Consider the following 15,285-nt stretch of genomic DNA (forward strand, 5'->3'; position numbering starts at 1 on the left):
GTACGGCAATGCGTCATAGTGCTAATTCCAAGAAAGATCATTGTTTTTCAAAACTCAGTTATTTTGATTGAATTCGTGATATAGACGTTAAAACCAAGATCTTTCGTAATGGGTTTGTCTTTCAATAAGTAGACCTTGTGAAGCGACAAAAATTATTTTTGAAAGCCTGTAAACAATTTACACAATCTCTTGCGACATAAACTAGAATTCTTTTGGGGCTAGCTGAATTCTAAACAGGCAAAGTTTTCTATGAATTATGGAAAGCTGTACATTCATAATTCAAGAATTAATTTTATCATCTTGTCAACAACGGGTAACATTTCTGATAAGTCACTATACAGGAACAAAATGGAGAGAACAAGAGACGATTAACCTCATCTCTCCACAGAAATGATTCAATATCTTACACTTCTAGAGGTCGAGGTAGAAGTCGAAGACGTTGCCATATTAAATGTCTGAAAGGAGGAAAACTTAAGAATGTAAAACTGAAAACAAAATTTTGTGCGAAACCACAGAACAACCCAGTACTAACTGGCGGACAGGAACGGTTTCTGAGGCATAATCGCAACAAGAGAATGCAACGAATCACATCACGGCGTTTAATTACTCGAGTGTAGAGAGAAAATACGTATTTATCCTCCATGAGCTTGCCCCTTTCACTTATTAATGATGTTTATCATCTTTGAATTCTCCTAACAAAGCCAAAGTGTTTTATTTTTCGAAATAAAACCGCTCATTGTAAAGACAGATGAATGACAGTTTTAAAAATAGTAACATTTCTAAGAATCGTCAAGGAAGGCAATAAAACAAGGAACATTAGCGAGCGTGTTTCTCCTATCTTCAAATAATTAACATGTGGCAATGGGGCATTTCTTTTAAGAAGGGGCTGCATTTTGGTCCTGTTGTAGATATCTTGTCAAAATGGACGTGTTTCGAGCGCTACGTCGCCCTCTTGAATCTGATGGCATCATTCCCGCGTAATGTTCCTCATTGTTTGTCAGTAATTGTTGAATTTAACCTTCACATTCGCTTGGCTCGTATAGTATATTTCTTCTCTTTTCATTGAAGTGCGCATTACAGTTAAATAAATCGGTGAAAACGCGACAAATTTTTCAACACGGTCTATCAAAAATTGTTTTTTCGTGAAAAACACGCGAACGCTTACCTTCATTCTTCTTCGAGAGCGTTCGTTTACTTGTCAGCGGTCGAGCCTGCGTAGTGTTTCGAGGTTTGCAGACAGTCGGCATCAACAATAAGGCTTTTCTGATGCTTTTCCAGACGCTGTACTTTAGGTCGTAGGAAATGGCAAGGAAAATATTTACGATCATCGCCGACAGCGAGCTAAGGTGAATAGCGACGTAAACTCGATCAAAGAAACTTGTCATAAATTGCTTAAGTGTTCCCTCGTAACCAACTGGCCTCTCAAACGGTGTAGATCGTGTAAAATGGCACACAGATGATGGCATTGACCAAGTCAGCCAGAGCGTGGTTGGAAAGGAGAATGTTTGGAACTGTTCGTAACGATCTAAATCTGGCAACGACTGCAACAACAAACTGATGACCATAAGCAGACACCATAGTTAAAATGGAGGATAAGCCGCTCATTATCGGCTTGAGGAAGAGCGGGTTTACCACAAACATTTCGTGAGTTGTCCTCGATTATTTTTTATGGGAGAAGGCCAGCACTTCTCTAGGCTTACACTCGATCATTCTTGCAAAGAACTAAAAGTATACCTTTCCCGACCTATTATATGAGAAGGGATCTCTAATCAAACACAATGCCAGTTCTCTATTTTTATGTTCAATAGTCTTAATTTTAATACAATCCTTAAAAAAAGGTACAGATGTGGTTGATCAGCTTAGAATGCGATGTTTTTAAATTTTTACGTATGATCACATGTTATGATTTCTTGTTATTATGCACTAACTATAGACTGAGACAGGTGCATTTTAGTGATAAACCTATGTATGAATCAGGTACTTCCAGGTATATACGGCTCCTATCACAACCGATCGGAAAACAACTCCTTACTTGACTCTGTTGTTGACTTTCGCTGAAGTTATCACTATGTCATTTGCTTCTACTGAAAACAGCCTTTTAGGTCGACAAAACTCTTGCACCTAACCTAAAGGTAAAAAAAGTGAGATTGAATCGGCTTATTCAATTGTTTTCAAGCTAAATTTTCTCGTTGTAACGGTAGATGTTTTACCAAACGGACCGGGACTAATGGGCGTGATAAATAATCAGCAATCCTTATTAAGTATATTGATTAATCATATGCACGGCTCCAGCAAATCGGACTTGATTCGAGACTTGCAGACTTTCACGCAGGAAACCACTCAGTCACGTATACAAACAGGGTCCCAGTTAACGCTAGAAACGCCTCGTTTTTTTTTAACATTTCGCCTGATCCAGTGAGATGAGTCAAGTGTACTGCAATACTCCTCTCCATGGCCAACAAGTCAAGAATTGAAGCGAAAAGGAAGACGACCATGGATTTCATCTCAACATCAAGCAAAGTGACTGGTGCTATATCCTTCACTGCCTGCAGTATTAACTATGTTTTGTATCGTGATCCACCTATAGCGTATCTGCATTTAAAATACAAACCGATTTTTGGCGGTCTTCACGTCATCTCAATTTTTAGGCTTTGGATTGACCGAAAATTTCAATTTGGCATCGATGTGTTGTAAACGTTGCAAACGTGTACACGCCAGAATTATCTGCGCCTTTTCTCCTGATGGCTGGATCGCGAAAAGGAACCTGGAGGCGAGTGCTTCTCGCACTTCTCGAGTGTTCTTAAAAATTTCCAAGTGCTTATATAACTCAACAATTCTCGAGGAACGAGTTTTTTTTCATTCCTTTTATGAAATGTATTGTGAATTGCGCACGTGCGTACCGATGACATAGGCTGCTTGCATTATATTTCAACAGCGCACTCGTGTGACGTAAGGTGCGTGCTTTATGGAAATATAATGAACTCGTTCTAACCAATCACGGCTTGCGCATTTCTCCGAACATTTAATAAACCCTCAAAAAGCACGCTAAAACGAGCCAATCAGAATCCTTAAGTTTGTTAGTCTTCATACAGAGTCTGAAAGTGAAATGTTCAGTGAAATTCGGTCCAACTGATCGCTCATAAAAACACGCAAGTTTTTTTTCACATGACCAATAGAAAACAAACTGCTCAAGGCGTGTATTTAATGAACGAATAACAGTCAAAAAGATTGCTCGAGATGACTGCGCCGTAGCACTCGGTTGGTGTGACTGATGTGGCCTTCGACTCAACTCATCGGAAATGATATCAGAGTAAGCTCTCAGTTATTCACTCGAAGGGTGGCCGATGTAATTTCTGAGGCTTGCTTCACTGCGATGACCGGAGAGCGCCATGATGAGCTAGCCGCGATAAACCTCAACATGATGGTAGTTGCTTTGACACCATCGTGATTTATATGAATTTTAACAATTATGCCAGTTTGGTTATATTTTTCATCATTCTTGTTTTGTTCTGTTCTGTTTTGTTTTCGAACAGGAAGCTATATATACTATACGAGTGTTAGCGATGTTTGATGTTTATTACCGTAAGCTTACAATCGAACCGAGTGAGAAAACCTTTAAAACTCGGACTGTTCATTTCATTTTCTCTTTGAGCCTTTTCGTCTGTGCTTGCGTTGTAATAACGTCAATTACGGCGCTTGGCATGTTTACAAACCTTTCTTTGGTTCTTCTTTTGCTACTTGTCGGCTCACTTGTTCCGAAATTTCACTTTCAGTTAACGAAAAAAAGCAGGAGAGAAGTCCGGGAAATGGACGGACATTGTATTAATTGGCAGATGGCGTAACAGCTAATGCCCAGCTTCATGTTTGTACTATGATAGACGCTCACTTTCAACCAATGACAGCGCGCATTATATCCAAACTTTGCTATAAACGAAAATCACACCATCAAAAGAAGCTGGCGAGAAATTACAAAATCTTTCCATTTGAATTTCAAAAGATATGAAAGGAGAATTCGATAAATCATACGCTGTTGAAGTTTTAATGTATTAAAATTGTGCGATCAGTAAACTGGCAGTTTGGGGGTTGAACTAGGTGCGTGTGGCTTGAAGCCGTAAAGTTTACATGTGCCTCGCCACCGGCTTCAGAACTACTACAGGTGTTATTTACAGAAGTTTCGTAACTGTTCAGCTAAGAGATGGTCCTCAAAATCTCACGTTTGCCCTCGAAGCTTTGCGTCTCGGTCAAATATTCATTTATCGGACAATATCTCAGCCGCAGACTTTAACATCCGACATACCAGCCGCCTGAAGGGGTTTATTTACTAAAATATAATATTTTTGAACAGCGGATGAATTGCCATAAAGATTAGTAAAGTAAGAAGATCTGCAATATCTAGTCTCTGTCGAGAGCGATCATGATTCCTTTTAAAAAACGTTTTCGCAGAATTTTACCAAGCCATACTAGCCGCCATCGCTGTTCGCCCTTCCCCCCCAAAAATAAAATAAGCAAATGAATAAAAACTCCCACGCCTCGGCCCTCGACCCGATATCCTCGACTTTCGACCAAAATCGATGCGCCACAATACTTGAAAAGTGATAACAATATTTAAAAAATGATTCGATTGACTAAAACCATTTTTGAAAAACTGCCTTGACACTGTTAGCTATCTCTCAGAAATATTTTTGTGCTCTTAGCTAAAACAAACAAACAAACAAACAAACAAAAAAAAACAAAAAACAATAAAATGACGAGAGGTCCCATTATGAACCGAGCAGAACGATCCACAGCGAATCGTGTTCAGTTTTAGTATTTTTCGGTAAGCTACGATTTCAGTCCATGGATTTTTTTTCCTCTGCCGTTTGTTTAGTTCCCATGGAAAATACTCTTTGATGAAAAGGAATCGTGCCAAAGAACGTGACAAAAGACGGAGCTCAACCATCACATTTCAATGAAAGCGCAATAATTAAACTGAGTAAGAACATCTGCCTTTACACGTCCAGGATACAAGTAGGTGCCAATTTTTTTTTCTATTTGATAACCACAACATTTTTCTTCGTGAAAATCAAATGATCACCGCACCAAATATTAATTATAAAGTAGTTAGGTATGCTCGAGCCTGGTAAATATCAGGTCGAAAACTGTAGAAAGATAATCACTTTTGAAAGCGGATTTGAACATAGGAAGTCATTAGGGAAGTGTTGAATACCTCTAAATACCTTATTCACTCAAAGGTTTATCATGAAAAATGCACTTGCGTCAGACTATAGTTTGTTTGTTCTTGATAACTAGAAATCTGAATGCCCACGGCCGCTATCTAGCATATGATTATAAATGAAAATTTCAAAATGCCACATTCAAAGCTATCCAGCTATCTTTTTTTAAGGATTGTGAGTTTTAATCAGGACTCTTTTAAACATCCATAAATAGAAGGTCTAGACGTTTTGCATAAGAGAACCGTTTTTGTTTTTGATTACAGATCCCTTGTCATATAATAGGACGGAAAAAAAGTTTACCTTCACTTGCTTTGCACGAATGAGCAAGCGTGAACCATCAAAGGTGTTTCTAAAAAATCGTCAAGGAAAATTAACGAAATGTACTCGGAAAAACCACTCTTCATCAAGCTGATAATGAGCGGGTTGACCACCGTGTTAACTTTGGTGTCTTCCTGCTGTAATGGCTTTGTTATTGTAGTCGTTGCCAGATTCAAATCGTTACGAACAGTTCCAAACATTCTCCTTTCCAACCACGCTCTGGTTGACTTGGTCAATGCCATCATCTGTGTGCCTCTTTACACGATGTACACCGTTTTAGAGGCCCGTTGGTTTCGAGGAAAGACATTGGCAATCATGACAAGTTTCTTTGACCGAGTTTACATCGCTATCAACCTTACCTCGCTGTTGGCGATGATCGTTAATATTTTCCTTGCCATTTCCTATGACATGAAGTACAGCATCTGGAAAAGCAACAGAAAAGCCTTACTGTGCGTTTTCCTGATCTGGTTGATCGGCGTGGTGTTTGTGATTGTCGTCTCCATTCCCCTTCTTAACATAGATCTCGGAAACGCTCATGTCACTGAATACAGAGCGGTAATTTACGAGCAAGGAAAATATTTTGTGGCATCGTTCATGGCATTCTTCATCATTTCTGTTGCAATTCTTGGCTTCCTAACGACTCGCGCAATAAAATCGCGACGGAAAAAGGTAATCAAATGACCCATTCCTGGTCAACTCTCTTCATATTACATATGTCTGAGTTGAGGAAGGTTTCCTAAAGGGATTCTATTGAAGAGTTTAATAAATATACCTTGAAAAAGTAAAGGTACTCGAAGCCTCTTCTAAGCTGTATTGTCATTGTCTGTGTGGTAGTACAGTGAGATCACCAGCTGGTCTATTAAGTCGGGGGAAGGAGGGGGGGGGTCCGGAAGTATGCCTTTACGGCGGACTGGCGGGGTTTGTTTTTATTACTTCTTGTCTGACATCAAAATGTTTGCGATGACGGGATCGCATGTTACTACTCAATATGACGTATTTAAAATCTTGAAGTAATATTAATTCTAAACTTATTTATGTCCTATTGTAGATTAATATATAGATTTAAACAAGCCTAAAAGCGGAGCTCGCATTTTTGTTTTCCCGCACGTCTCAAGGGCACAACGCCTTGTCCCGGCCAGGACTAGAACTCGGGTCGTCAGACTCGAAGCCCAGTGCACTGACCATTGGACTACGGGAAAACGTGGCATTGGCGCGCCCGCGGTACAGTTGACCACGCATGTTAAAAGTTATTCTAAATCAAAGGTTGGATTTCCTCCTGCCCCCCACCTCCTCCACTCGTGCACATCGCAGCATTTTACAACCCCCCCCCCCTCCCATCCAAAATCCCTCCACTTTGAAAAAATAGACGATATGAGTACAGGCAATGCGGGGGAAAGGGTTGGGAATGTGCTTGAGAAAGATCTTAATGTTATTATTTTTATTTTTCAGCGGGTCGAGATGAACTTAAGCCCTCTGCAAGCCGAAGTTCGTTTAAAACGCGACATTCGAGCTTGCAAAACCATCGCCATAATAATCGCTACCAACTTCTTTGCCCATGTTCCCGCAATATTATTTACAGTGGTGGATTTAGAAAATCGTTCATCGGCCCAATCCTGGCTTGCATTCTTTGCAGTCTACATTCTCTACCTCAGTAGTGCATTGAACCCGATTATTTACTGCGTACGAAATAGTCCATTGCAATCCGCTCTCAGGCAGTTTCTAAAAGATCCCCTTGGATCTCGCGACTTTAGGGAGAATGCTGTTGTCACGATCAACGCAAGAACCATGAGTAATGATGACCGCATTGTAGGAACAAGGGACAACAGAGTGGAGCACGCATGCGCAAGCGAACTTGATCCGTTTGGGGGCCAAACAAGGCGGAACAGTTCAAATGATCAGAAAGACGAAGAGATCATCCTTTCCATAAACAGGATACCGATAGAGGCCTGGCCTCAAATAAATGGCAACAACACGGAACACAGGGGATGTAGAATGCCACGCCCAGAGGTGCACTCAACGCCTAACTCATGCCTGGAAGAAGAGGAAGAAATTGAAAGGAAACAGGAAGACTTGGACAAGGAAAAAACAAAGTGTAAAAGATCCTAATGGGCTTAAGCGAGCTATCACGTCTAGTGAGTCCTCTCTTGAAAGAAAAGTTCATACACACGTTATTACCGACTTAAAGGTGTCTACAGAACTAGTAGTAGTCAATTTGTCCTAAGCGGGCATCCCGCCATTCCCCGCGGGTGACTGCTCAGGGTAGTTTCGATTTTATTACCTCTCAGAGGATCTTAAGTCATGTTGATCGGTTGAGGAGTATCTCCACCCTGCATGAAGTAATTTCAATACTGAGATACTCATGAACACAATTCTCAGTGTTTCCCAACGAATGAGGAATGGTGCTTTACAATATCATTAATTCTAACGATGATAGGTCCGAGAAATTGATATTGGATCAACTGATAATCCCCTAGTTGATGTTTTTCTTCATTCGCATCAGTTGTCTGCATAACGTGGTACTGATATTGTAAGGAGAAATCATTTCTTGGTCCCTCAAGGGATTAAAGAGTTAGGCAACCAAACTAAATTGTGACTCAATTTTATCAATAGGCCCATCTCCTGCAATAGGTTAAACGTTGAGAAATTTAGGCTATAGCTTTTACACCCTAAAATCAGTTTGTATATTCTCCATACTGTTACTCTGTTTCCATGCATTTCAAAATAAAATACATAATTATGCTTAATTCACTCTTGTACATAACAGATTAACAATTAAAAATTATTTTAACACACTGATAAATTGCTCTAGTGAAAAGCTTGGAGGTCAAATAAGTGATTAGTTTTCAGTTCAGTTAACTTGCTTAAATATGTCAAATGGAGGAAAAAAGAATGATTAATTCGAAGCTCCAACATCCTCCCCCATACAACCCACTGGCATTTTGGCCCTGAGGGGCAGAATTTGAACCAACCAATCTTGAAAAGTTCAAACACCCAGTGTATTGTCTGAGGGTGGAGGTGGGGGATTCTGTACGGAATTTGAACCCATGACCTCCCATTTGGCTTGTTAGCTCAGTTGGTAGTGCACTGCACCGGTATTGCAGAGGTCATGAGTTAAAATCCTATACAGGCCTGGATTTTTTTCAGGCCTTATTTTCATTACTGAGATGATCGCTTCCATATTCATTTCTTTGCCCGCAATTCACATATGATTTTCATATATTTACAGTCAATAGCAATACTTCAATATAATAATATTTTCGTTTGTCGATGATGTGGTACTCTGGAATGTATAAGAAAGCAAGGCTCCGTTCTGTACGATACTTGTGAAATATAATCCCTTTGGTATATAAATCCTGCTATGGTCATTAGCAAAGCTAACTTCCTTTCCCCAGGCTTGGCCACTTGAAGAAATCCGAGCGGCGCCGGGACGAAATCATGTCGCTAATCATGGCTAACCTTGTTACAGTACAAATTGCTGACCTAGAAACTATTGTTTTCTTTCGTTACCACTAATGGTTTAAGCGTTCTGACCAGGTGCTCATCAAGGGAAAGACGCTTTAACTTTTAACTGTTAATTTTTTTTAAAATGTTAATGAAGAAATATAATAGAGCTTATGTTCACTTGCATAAATATATTTTGGGCCCGAATCGTTTTAGCCCGAGCCACTTAGCTATGATATAAATAATATAAACTCTATTACTATTAGTATCACTTTGGAGGCATTGATGAAATAAAAAACTGAAAAAATGACAACAAAACAGTCTGAATAATCACACAAGCGTCACAACTTAATGGCTTTTATTTTCCTTCATCAGCGAATAGAAAAGCCTTGACTACACTCTGTTCTGTTCTAAAGCACGCAGGAAGCTTCTAGAATACGAAAGAAGTGTGGGAGAAACACTCGACTACGTCTCCCACTTCATGAGTGTTCTAGCCGCTTCCTGCGTGCTTTACAACAGAACAAGGCTTCTCTATTTGTTTTATAAAAAGGAATTCCTTATATTCCCCACGCGCTCCTTTCAATTTTCAAAACAAACTTAATTTCCAAAGCGAACAACAGTGTCGTCAGCATTCTCTATACTCTCACAAACCACGCTACAATGAGCCAATCAGAATCCGTGTTAGAATGGTTTACAGAATCTGATTGGCAGAGCAAGATGAGAGCTGTCCAAAATGACAAACCATCAAAGTTCACAATTTACAATGGTTCACAATCTGAAACTGTTCGTAAGGTAAAATTTGACACTTTTGCCTGAAGTTTTTCAGTCTTCATACAGAGTCTGGAAGGGAAATTTTCAGTGAATCCGGTCAAATTATCGCTCATAAAAACACGCTAGTTTTTTTTCACATGACCAATAGCAAACAAAGGCGTGTATTTTATGTACGAATAACAGTCGAAAGATTGCTCGAGATGACAGCGCCGTAACACTTGGCTGATGTGACTGATGTGGCCTTCGGCTCAACTCATCGGAAAGGATGTTAGAGCAAGCTCTCAGTTGTTCATTCGAAGGGCGGCCGATGTAATTTCTGAGGCTTGCTTCACTGCTATGACCGGAGATCGCCATGATGAGCTAGCCGCGATGGATTTCAGCATGATCACAGTTGCTTTGATACCGTCATGATTTGTATGAATTTTAACAATTATGCCAGTTTGGTTACATTTTTCATCATTCCTGTTTTGTTTTGTTCTGTTTTGTTTTTGAAAAAGAAGCTACATATACCACAGAGTGTTAGCTGTGTTTGATGTTTATTACCGTATGCTTATAATCGAACCGAGTGTGAAAACCTTTAAAACTTGGACTGTCCGTTTCATTTTCTCTTGAGCCTTTTTGTCTGTACTCGCGTCATAATAACGTCAATTACGGCGCATGTTTACAAACCTTTGTTTGGTTCTTCTTTTGCTACTCCCCGGCTCGCTTGTTCCGAAATTTCACTTTCAATTAGCAAAAAACGCAAGAGAGAAGTCTGGGAAATAGACGGACATAGTACTAATTTGCTTCTTGGCCAAATATTCATTTCTTTCAACCAATGACAGCACGCATTATATCCGAACTTTACTATAAATGAAGAAACATCATCAAGCGAAGCTGGCGAGAAATGATAAAATTTTGCCATTTGAGTTTCAAAAGATGTGAAAGGAGAGTTCGATAAATCATATGCTGTTGAAATTTTAATGTATTAAAATTATGCAATTAGTAGACTGGCAGTTTGGTGGGTTAAACTAGGTGCGTGTGGCTTGAAGCCGCAAAGTTTACATGCGCCTCGCCACCGTCTTCAGAACTACTACTGGTGTTATATACAGAAGCTTCGTAGTTGTTCAGCTGAGAGATCGTCCTCAAAATTTCACATTTGCCCTCGAAGCTTTGCTTCTTGGTCAAATATTCATTTATCGGAAAATATCTCAGCCGCGGACTTTATCATCCGACATACCAGCTGCCTGAAGGGGTTTAGTAACTAAAATATCATATTTTTGAACAGCAGATAAATTGCTATTAAGATTGGTAAAGTAAGAAGATCTGGAATATCTAATCTCTATCAAGAGCGATCGCTGAATTTCAGCTATTATTCCTTCTTTTAAATACGTTTTTTCGGAAATTTTGCCAAGCCATACTATCCGCCATTGCTGTTCTGCCCAAAAGTAAAAAAAAATTGAATAACTAATAAATGAATAAAAACTACCACGCCTCGGCCCTCGACCCAGTATCCTCGACTTTCGACCAAAAAAGGGGCAAACTCGATGCGCCACAAGACTAAAACCATTTCTAAATAACTGCCTTGCTCACTGTTAGCTTTGTCTCAGAAATATTTTTGTGTGCTCTTAGCGAAAAAAAAAAAAAAAAACACCAAAACGATCCCCTTATGATCCGAGCAGAGCGAAACACAGCGAATCGCGTTTAGTTTTAGCTTTTTTCGTTAGACTGCGATCTCAGTCCGTGGATTTCTTTTTTCCTTTGCCGTTTGTTTAGTTCCCCTGGAAAATGCTCCTTAATGAAAAGGAACTGTGTCAAAGAACGCGACAAAAGATGGAGCTCAACCATCACATTTCAATGCAAGCAAAATAATTAAACTGCGTAAGAACATCTGCCCTTACATGTCCAGAATACAAGTAGGTGCTAATTGTTTTTTATTTTATACATACTGAGACTTTCACTACGAAATCTGTTGTCTTAAAACCCAGTTCACAGCTGTTTACAGCCAATTAAATCAGAGGAACGACAATTTCACGAGTGGAGTAAACGTTTCGTCCAATCACGAAGAACCTGTCAGAAGTACTGGGTTTGCGCGCCTTCTCCTCTTCCTGCCCCGTCAGTTTACTTGGAACTTAGCTTCATCGTTGGTTGTGTAAACATTTTGAAAGGGATTTGGAGTTCTGTAGTCACATTATTTATTAAAATTAGCTTTTTGAGATGGCCGAAACCTCAAGTTTACGATTTCTTACGTTAGAAAAGCCCCTTAAATGAGTTTCTTCAGGAGGAGGATACTGAGCTCAAAGCCTTCAATATGCAATGCCGCGAGCGACGCAAATAACAATACTTCTCGCTCTGCTGCAACCACCACTTTGAAGGCCGAAGCAGAGGCTTCGTTTTAACTAAACCGCGATGTTTCCTGCAGCTGGTCCTTTCAGTGGAGCCATGTTCCATGGTGGATAATTCAACATTACTATAAACACTGTGAACAAGTCATCAGGCACTTATGCAGATGGTTTAATTTCTACGGAACGAAGCTACAAACGAATCAAACGAATTCTTGAATCGTCGGATGATGACGGCAGCCCACCACTTCAGAGAAAAACTTTACCACTAACTGGCTTTTTAAAAAATATTATTAGAGTGATCGACTTTATTATGAATAAAGCTTGTTTGGAATTTTGTAGAGCTACTTAAGCTCATTTTTACGCATTTAGAGCTACGTTTTTGCAAGTGAAAGCAGAGTGTTCACTTTTATTTAAATGACTTGTAAGCTTATTTGAAAATAAAAATAAAACGAAACAACAAAAAAAAAGTGAAAATCTCAATATGTATGAAAGAAACAAATTAAAGAAGAAACATCACCAACTCGTGCAAAAAGGCCATATACTTGATAACCAAAACCATTTTCTTCGCAAAAATCAAATGATCACAGAGCCAAAGATTAATTTGAAAGTAATTATGTATGCACGAACCTAGCAAAACGTTAAGTCGAAAACTGAAAAAATATAATCATTTTTGAAGGCGGATTTGAGCGTGGGTGGTCAATAGTTCGATAATGAATACCAGATAGCACCTTATTGATTCAAAGGTATATCATGAAGAAAGGCACCTGCGTTAGACAGTAGTTTGTGCCTGTTAACTAGAAAACTGAATGCTCTATCTAGCGTATGATTATGGATAAAAGTTTCAAAATGTCACATTCAAAGCTAATCAATCAAATTTCTACCTTTTTTTTTTAAGGATTTAAGGAGTTTTAATCAGGACTCTTTTAAACATCCAAAAATGGAAGGTCCAGGCGTTTTGCATAAGAGAACTGTGTTTACTAATCCCTTGTCATATTATAGGGCGTAAAGAGGTTTCTTAAGGGTTGTGAGTTTAAATCAGGGCTCTTTTAAAAATACAAGAATAAAAGGTCTGGACGTTTTGCGAAAGAGATCCGTTTTTGTGTTTGATAGGCCTGAAAAAGGCTTACTTTCATTTGCTTTGCGCGAATGACCAAATGTTAGCCATAAAAAGTGCTCAAGGAAAATTAACGAAATGTACTCGGAAAAACCGTTCTTTACCAAGCTGATAATGAGCGGGTTGACCACCATGTTAACTTTGGTGTCTGCCTGCTGTAATGGATTTGTTATTGCAGTCGTTGCCAGATTCAAATCGTTACGAACAGTTCCAAACATTCTCCTTTCCAACCACGCTCTGGCTGACTTGGTCAATGCCATCATCTGTGTGCCTCTTTACATGATGTACACCGTTTTAGAGGCCAGTTGGTTTCGAGGGAAGACTTTGGCAATCATGACAAGTTTCTTTGACCGAGTTTACATCGCCATCAACCTTACCTCGCTGTTGGCGATGATCGTTAATATTTTCCTTGCCATTTCGTATGACCTGAAATACAAAGTCTGGAAAAGCAACAGAAAAGCCTTACTGTGCGTTTTTCTGATCTGGTTGATTGGCATCGGGTTCGTGATTGTCGTCTCCATTCCCCTTCTCAACATAGATCTTGGAAACGCTCATGTCATTGAATACAGAGCGGTAATTTACGAGCAAGGAAAATATTTTGTGGCATCGTTCATAGCATTCTTCATCATTTCTGTTGCAATTCTTGGCTTCTTGACGACTCGCGCGATAAAATCGCGGCGGAAAGAGGGAATTAAATGACCTATTCCTGGTCAACTCTCTGCACATTTCATATGCCTGAGTTGACGAAGGTTTCCTAAAGGGATTATGGTGAAAAGTTTGATAAATATACCTTGTAAAACTAAAGCTACTCGAAGCCTCTTCGTACAGTGAGATCACCAGCTGGTCTACTAAGACGGGGAAGGGGGGGTCCAGAAGTCTGCCCTTATGGTGGACTGGTGGGGTTTGCTTTACTTCTTGGCTGACACCAAAATGTATACGATGACAGGATCGAAAGTTACTAGTCAATATGATGTATGCTCTGTTTTAGATTAAAACTTCTATATTATTCAAGTTTAGATTCCCCCCCCCCCCCCTTCCACTACCTCTCCACCTGCGCGCATTGCAGTGTTTTGTTCTGGCTTCCTAACTACCCCCCCCTCCCATCCAAACTCTCTACCTCGTAATAATAGACTATATGGGTACAGGCAATGGGGGGGGGGGGGGGAGGTGTCGGGAATCTGCGTGAAAAAGATCGTAATGTCGTAATGTTATTATTTTTCAGTGGGCTGAGATGAACTTAAGCCCTCTACAAGCTTGCAAAACCATCGCCATAATAATCGCTACCAACTTCTTTACCCATGTTCCGGCAATATTTTTCGCAATTGTGGATTTGGAAAATGGTTCATTGGCCCAATCCTGGCTTGCATTCTTTGCAGTCTACATTCACTACCTCAGTAGTGCATTGAACCCGATTATTTACTATGTACGAAATAGTCATTACAGTCCGCTCTCAGGCAGTTTCTGGAAGATCCCCTTGGATCTCGTGACTTTAGAGAGAACGCTGTTACCATGATCAACGTAAGAACCATGAGTAATAATAACGGTATAGTAGGAACAAAGGACAACAGAATGGAGCACGCATGTGCAAGCGAACTTGATCTGCGTGGAGGCCTAACAAGGCGAAATATTTCAAATGATCAGGAAAACGAAGAGATCATCCTTTCCATAAACACGATACCGATCGAGGCCTGGGCTTAAATGGAAAAAACACGGAACACGGGGGCTGTAGAATGCCACGCCCAGAGGTGCCCTCAACGCCTAACTCATGCCAGGAAGAAGAGCTAGAGATTGAAAGGAAACAAAAAGACATGTACTAGGACAAGGGAAAAACAAAGTGCAGAAGATCCTAATGGGTAAAAGCGAGCTATCTCTTGTGGTGAGTGCTCTCTTGAAAGAAAAGTTCACACACATGATATCACCGACTTAAAGGGGTCTACAGAACCTGTCGTAGTCAATTCTGTCCTAAGCGGGAATCCCGACATTCCCTGCGGGTGGCTGCTTAAGGCAATTTTGACTTTATTACCTCTCAGAGGATCATAAGTCATGTTGATTGGTTGAGGAGTATCTCCACCCTACATGAGGTAATTTCAATACTGAGATACTC

At 39.9% G+C, this 15,285-nt stretch overlaps 1 protein-coding gene across 1 annotated transcript; it reads left to right on the forward strand.

The window, feature by feature from the left end:
• Positions 1–5,930: 5,930 nt before the first annotated feature.
• Positions 5,931–11,367, forward strand: LOC113685225 (uncharacterized). The gene is made up of 2 exons (XM_027202713.2): positions 5,931–6,200; positions 6,981–11,367. Exons 1-2 carry the CDS (start codon positions 5,940–5,942, stop codon positions 7,635–7,637), a joined length of 918 nt encoding a protein of 305 aa, XP_027058514.2. The 5' UTR covers positions 5,931–5,939; the 3' UTR covers positions 7,638–11,367.
• The last annotated feature ends 3,918 nt before the right edge of the window (positions 11,368–15,285 follow it).

Source organism: Pocillopora damicornis, chromosome 5 (assembly GCF_964200805.1).
Source record: "Pocillopora damicornis chromosome 5, jaPocDami1.2, whole genome shotgun sequence".
NCBI lineage: Eukaryota > Metazoa > Cnidaria > Anthozoa > Scleractinia > Pocilloporidae > Pocillopora > Pocillopora damicornis.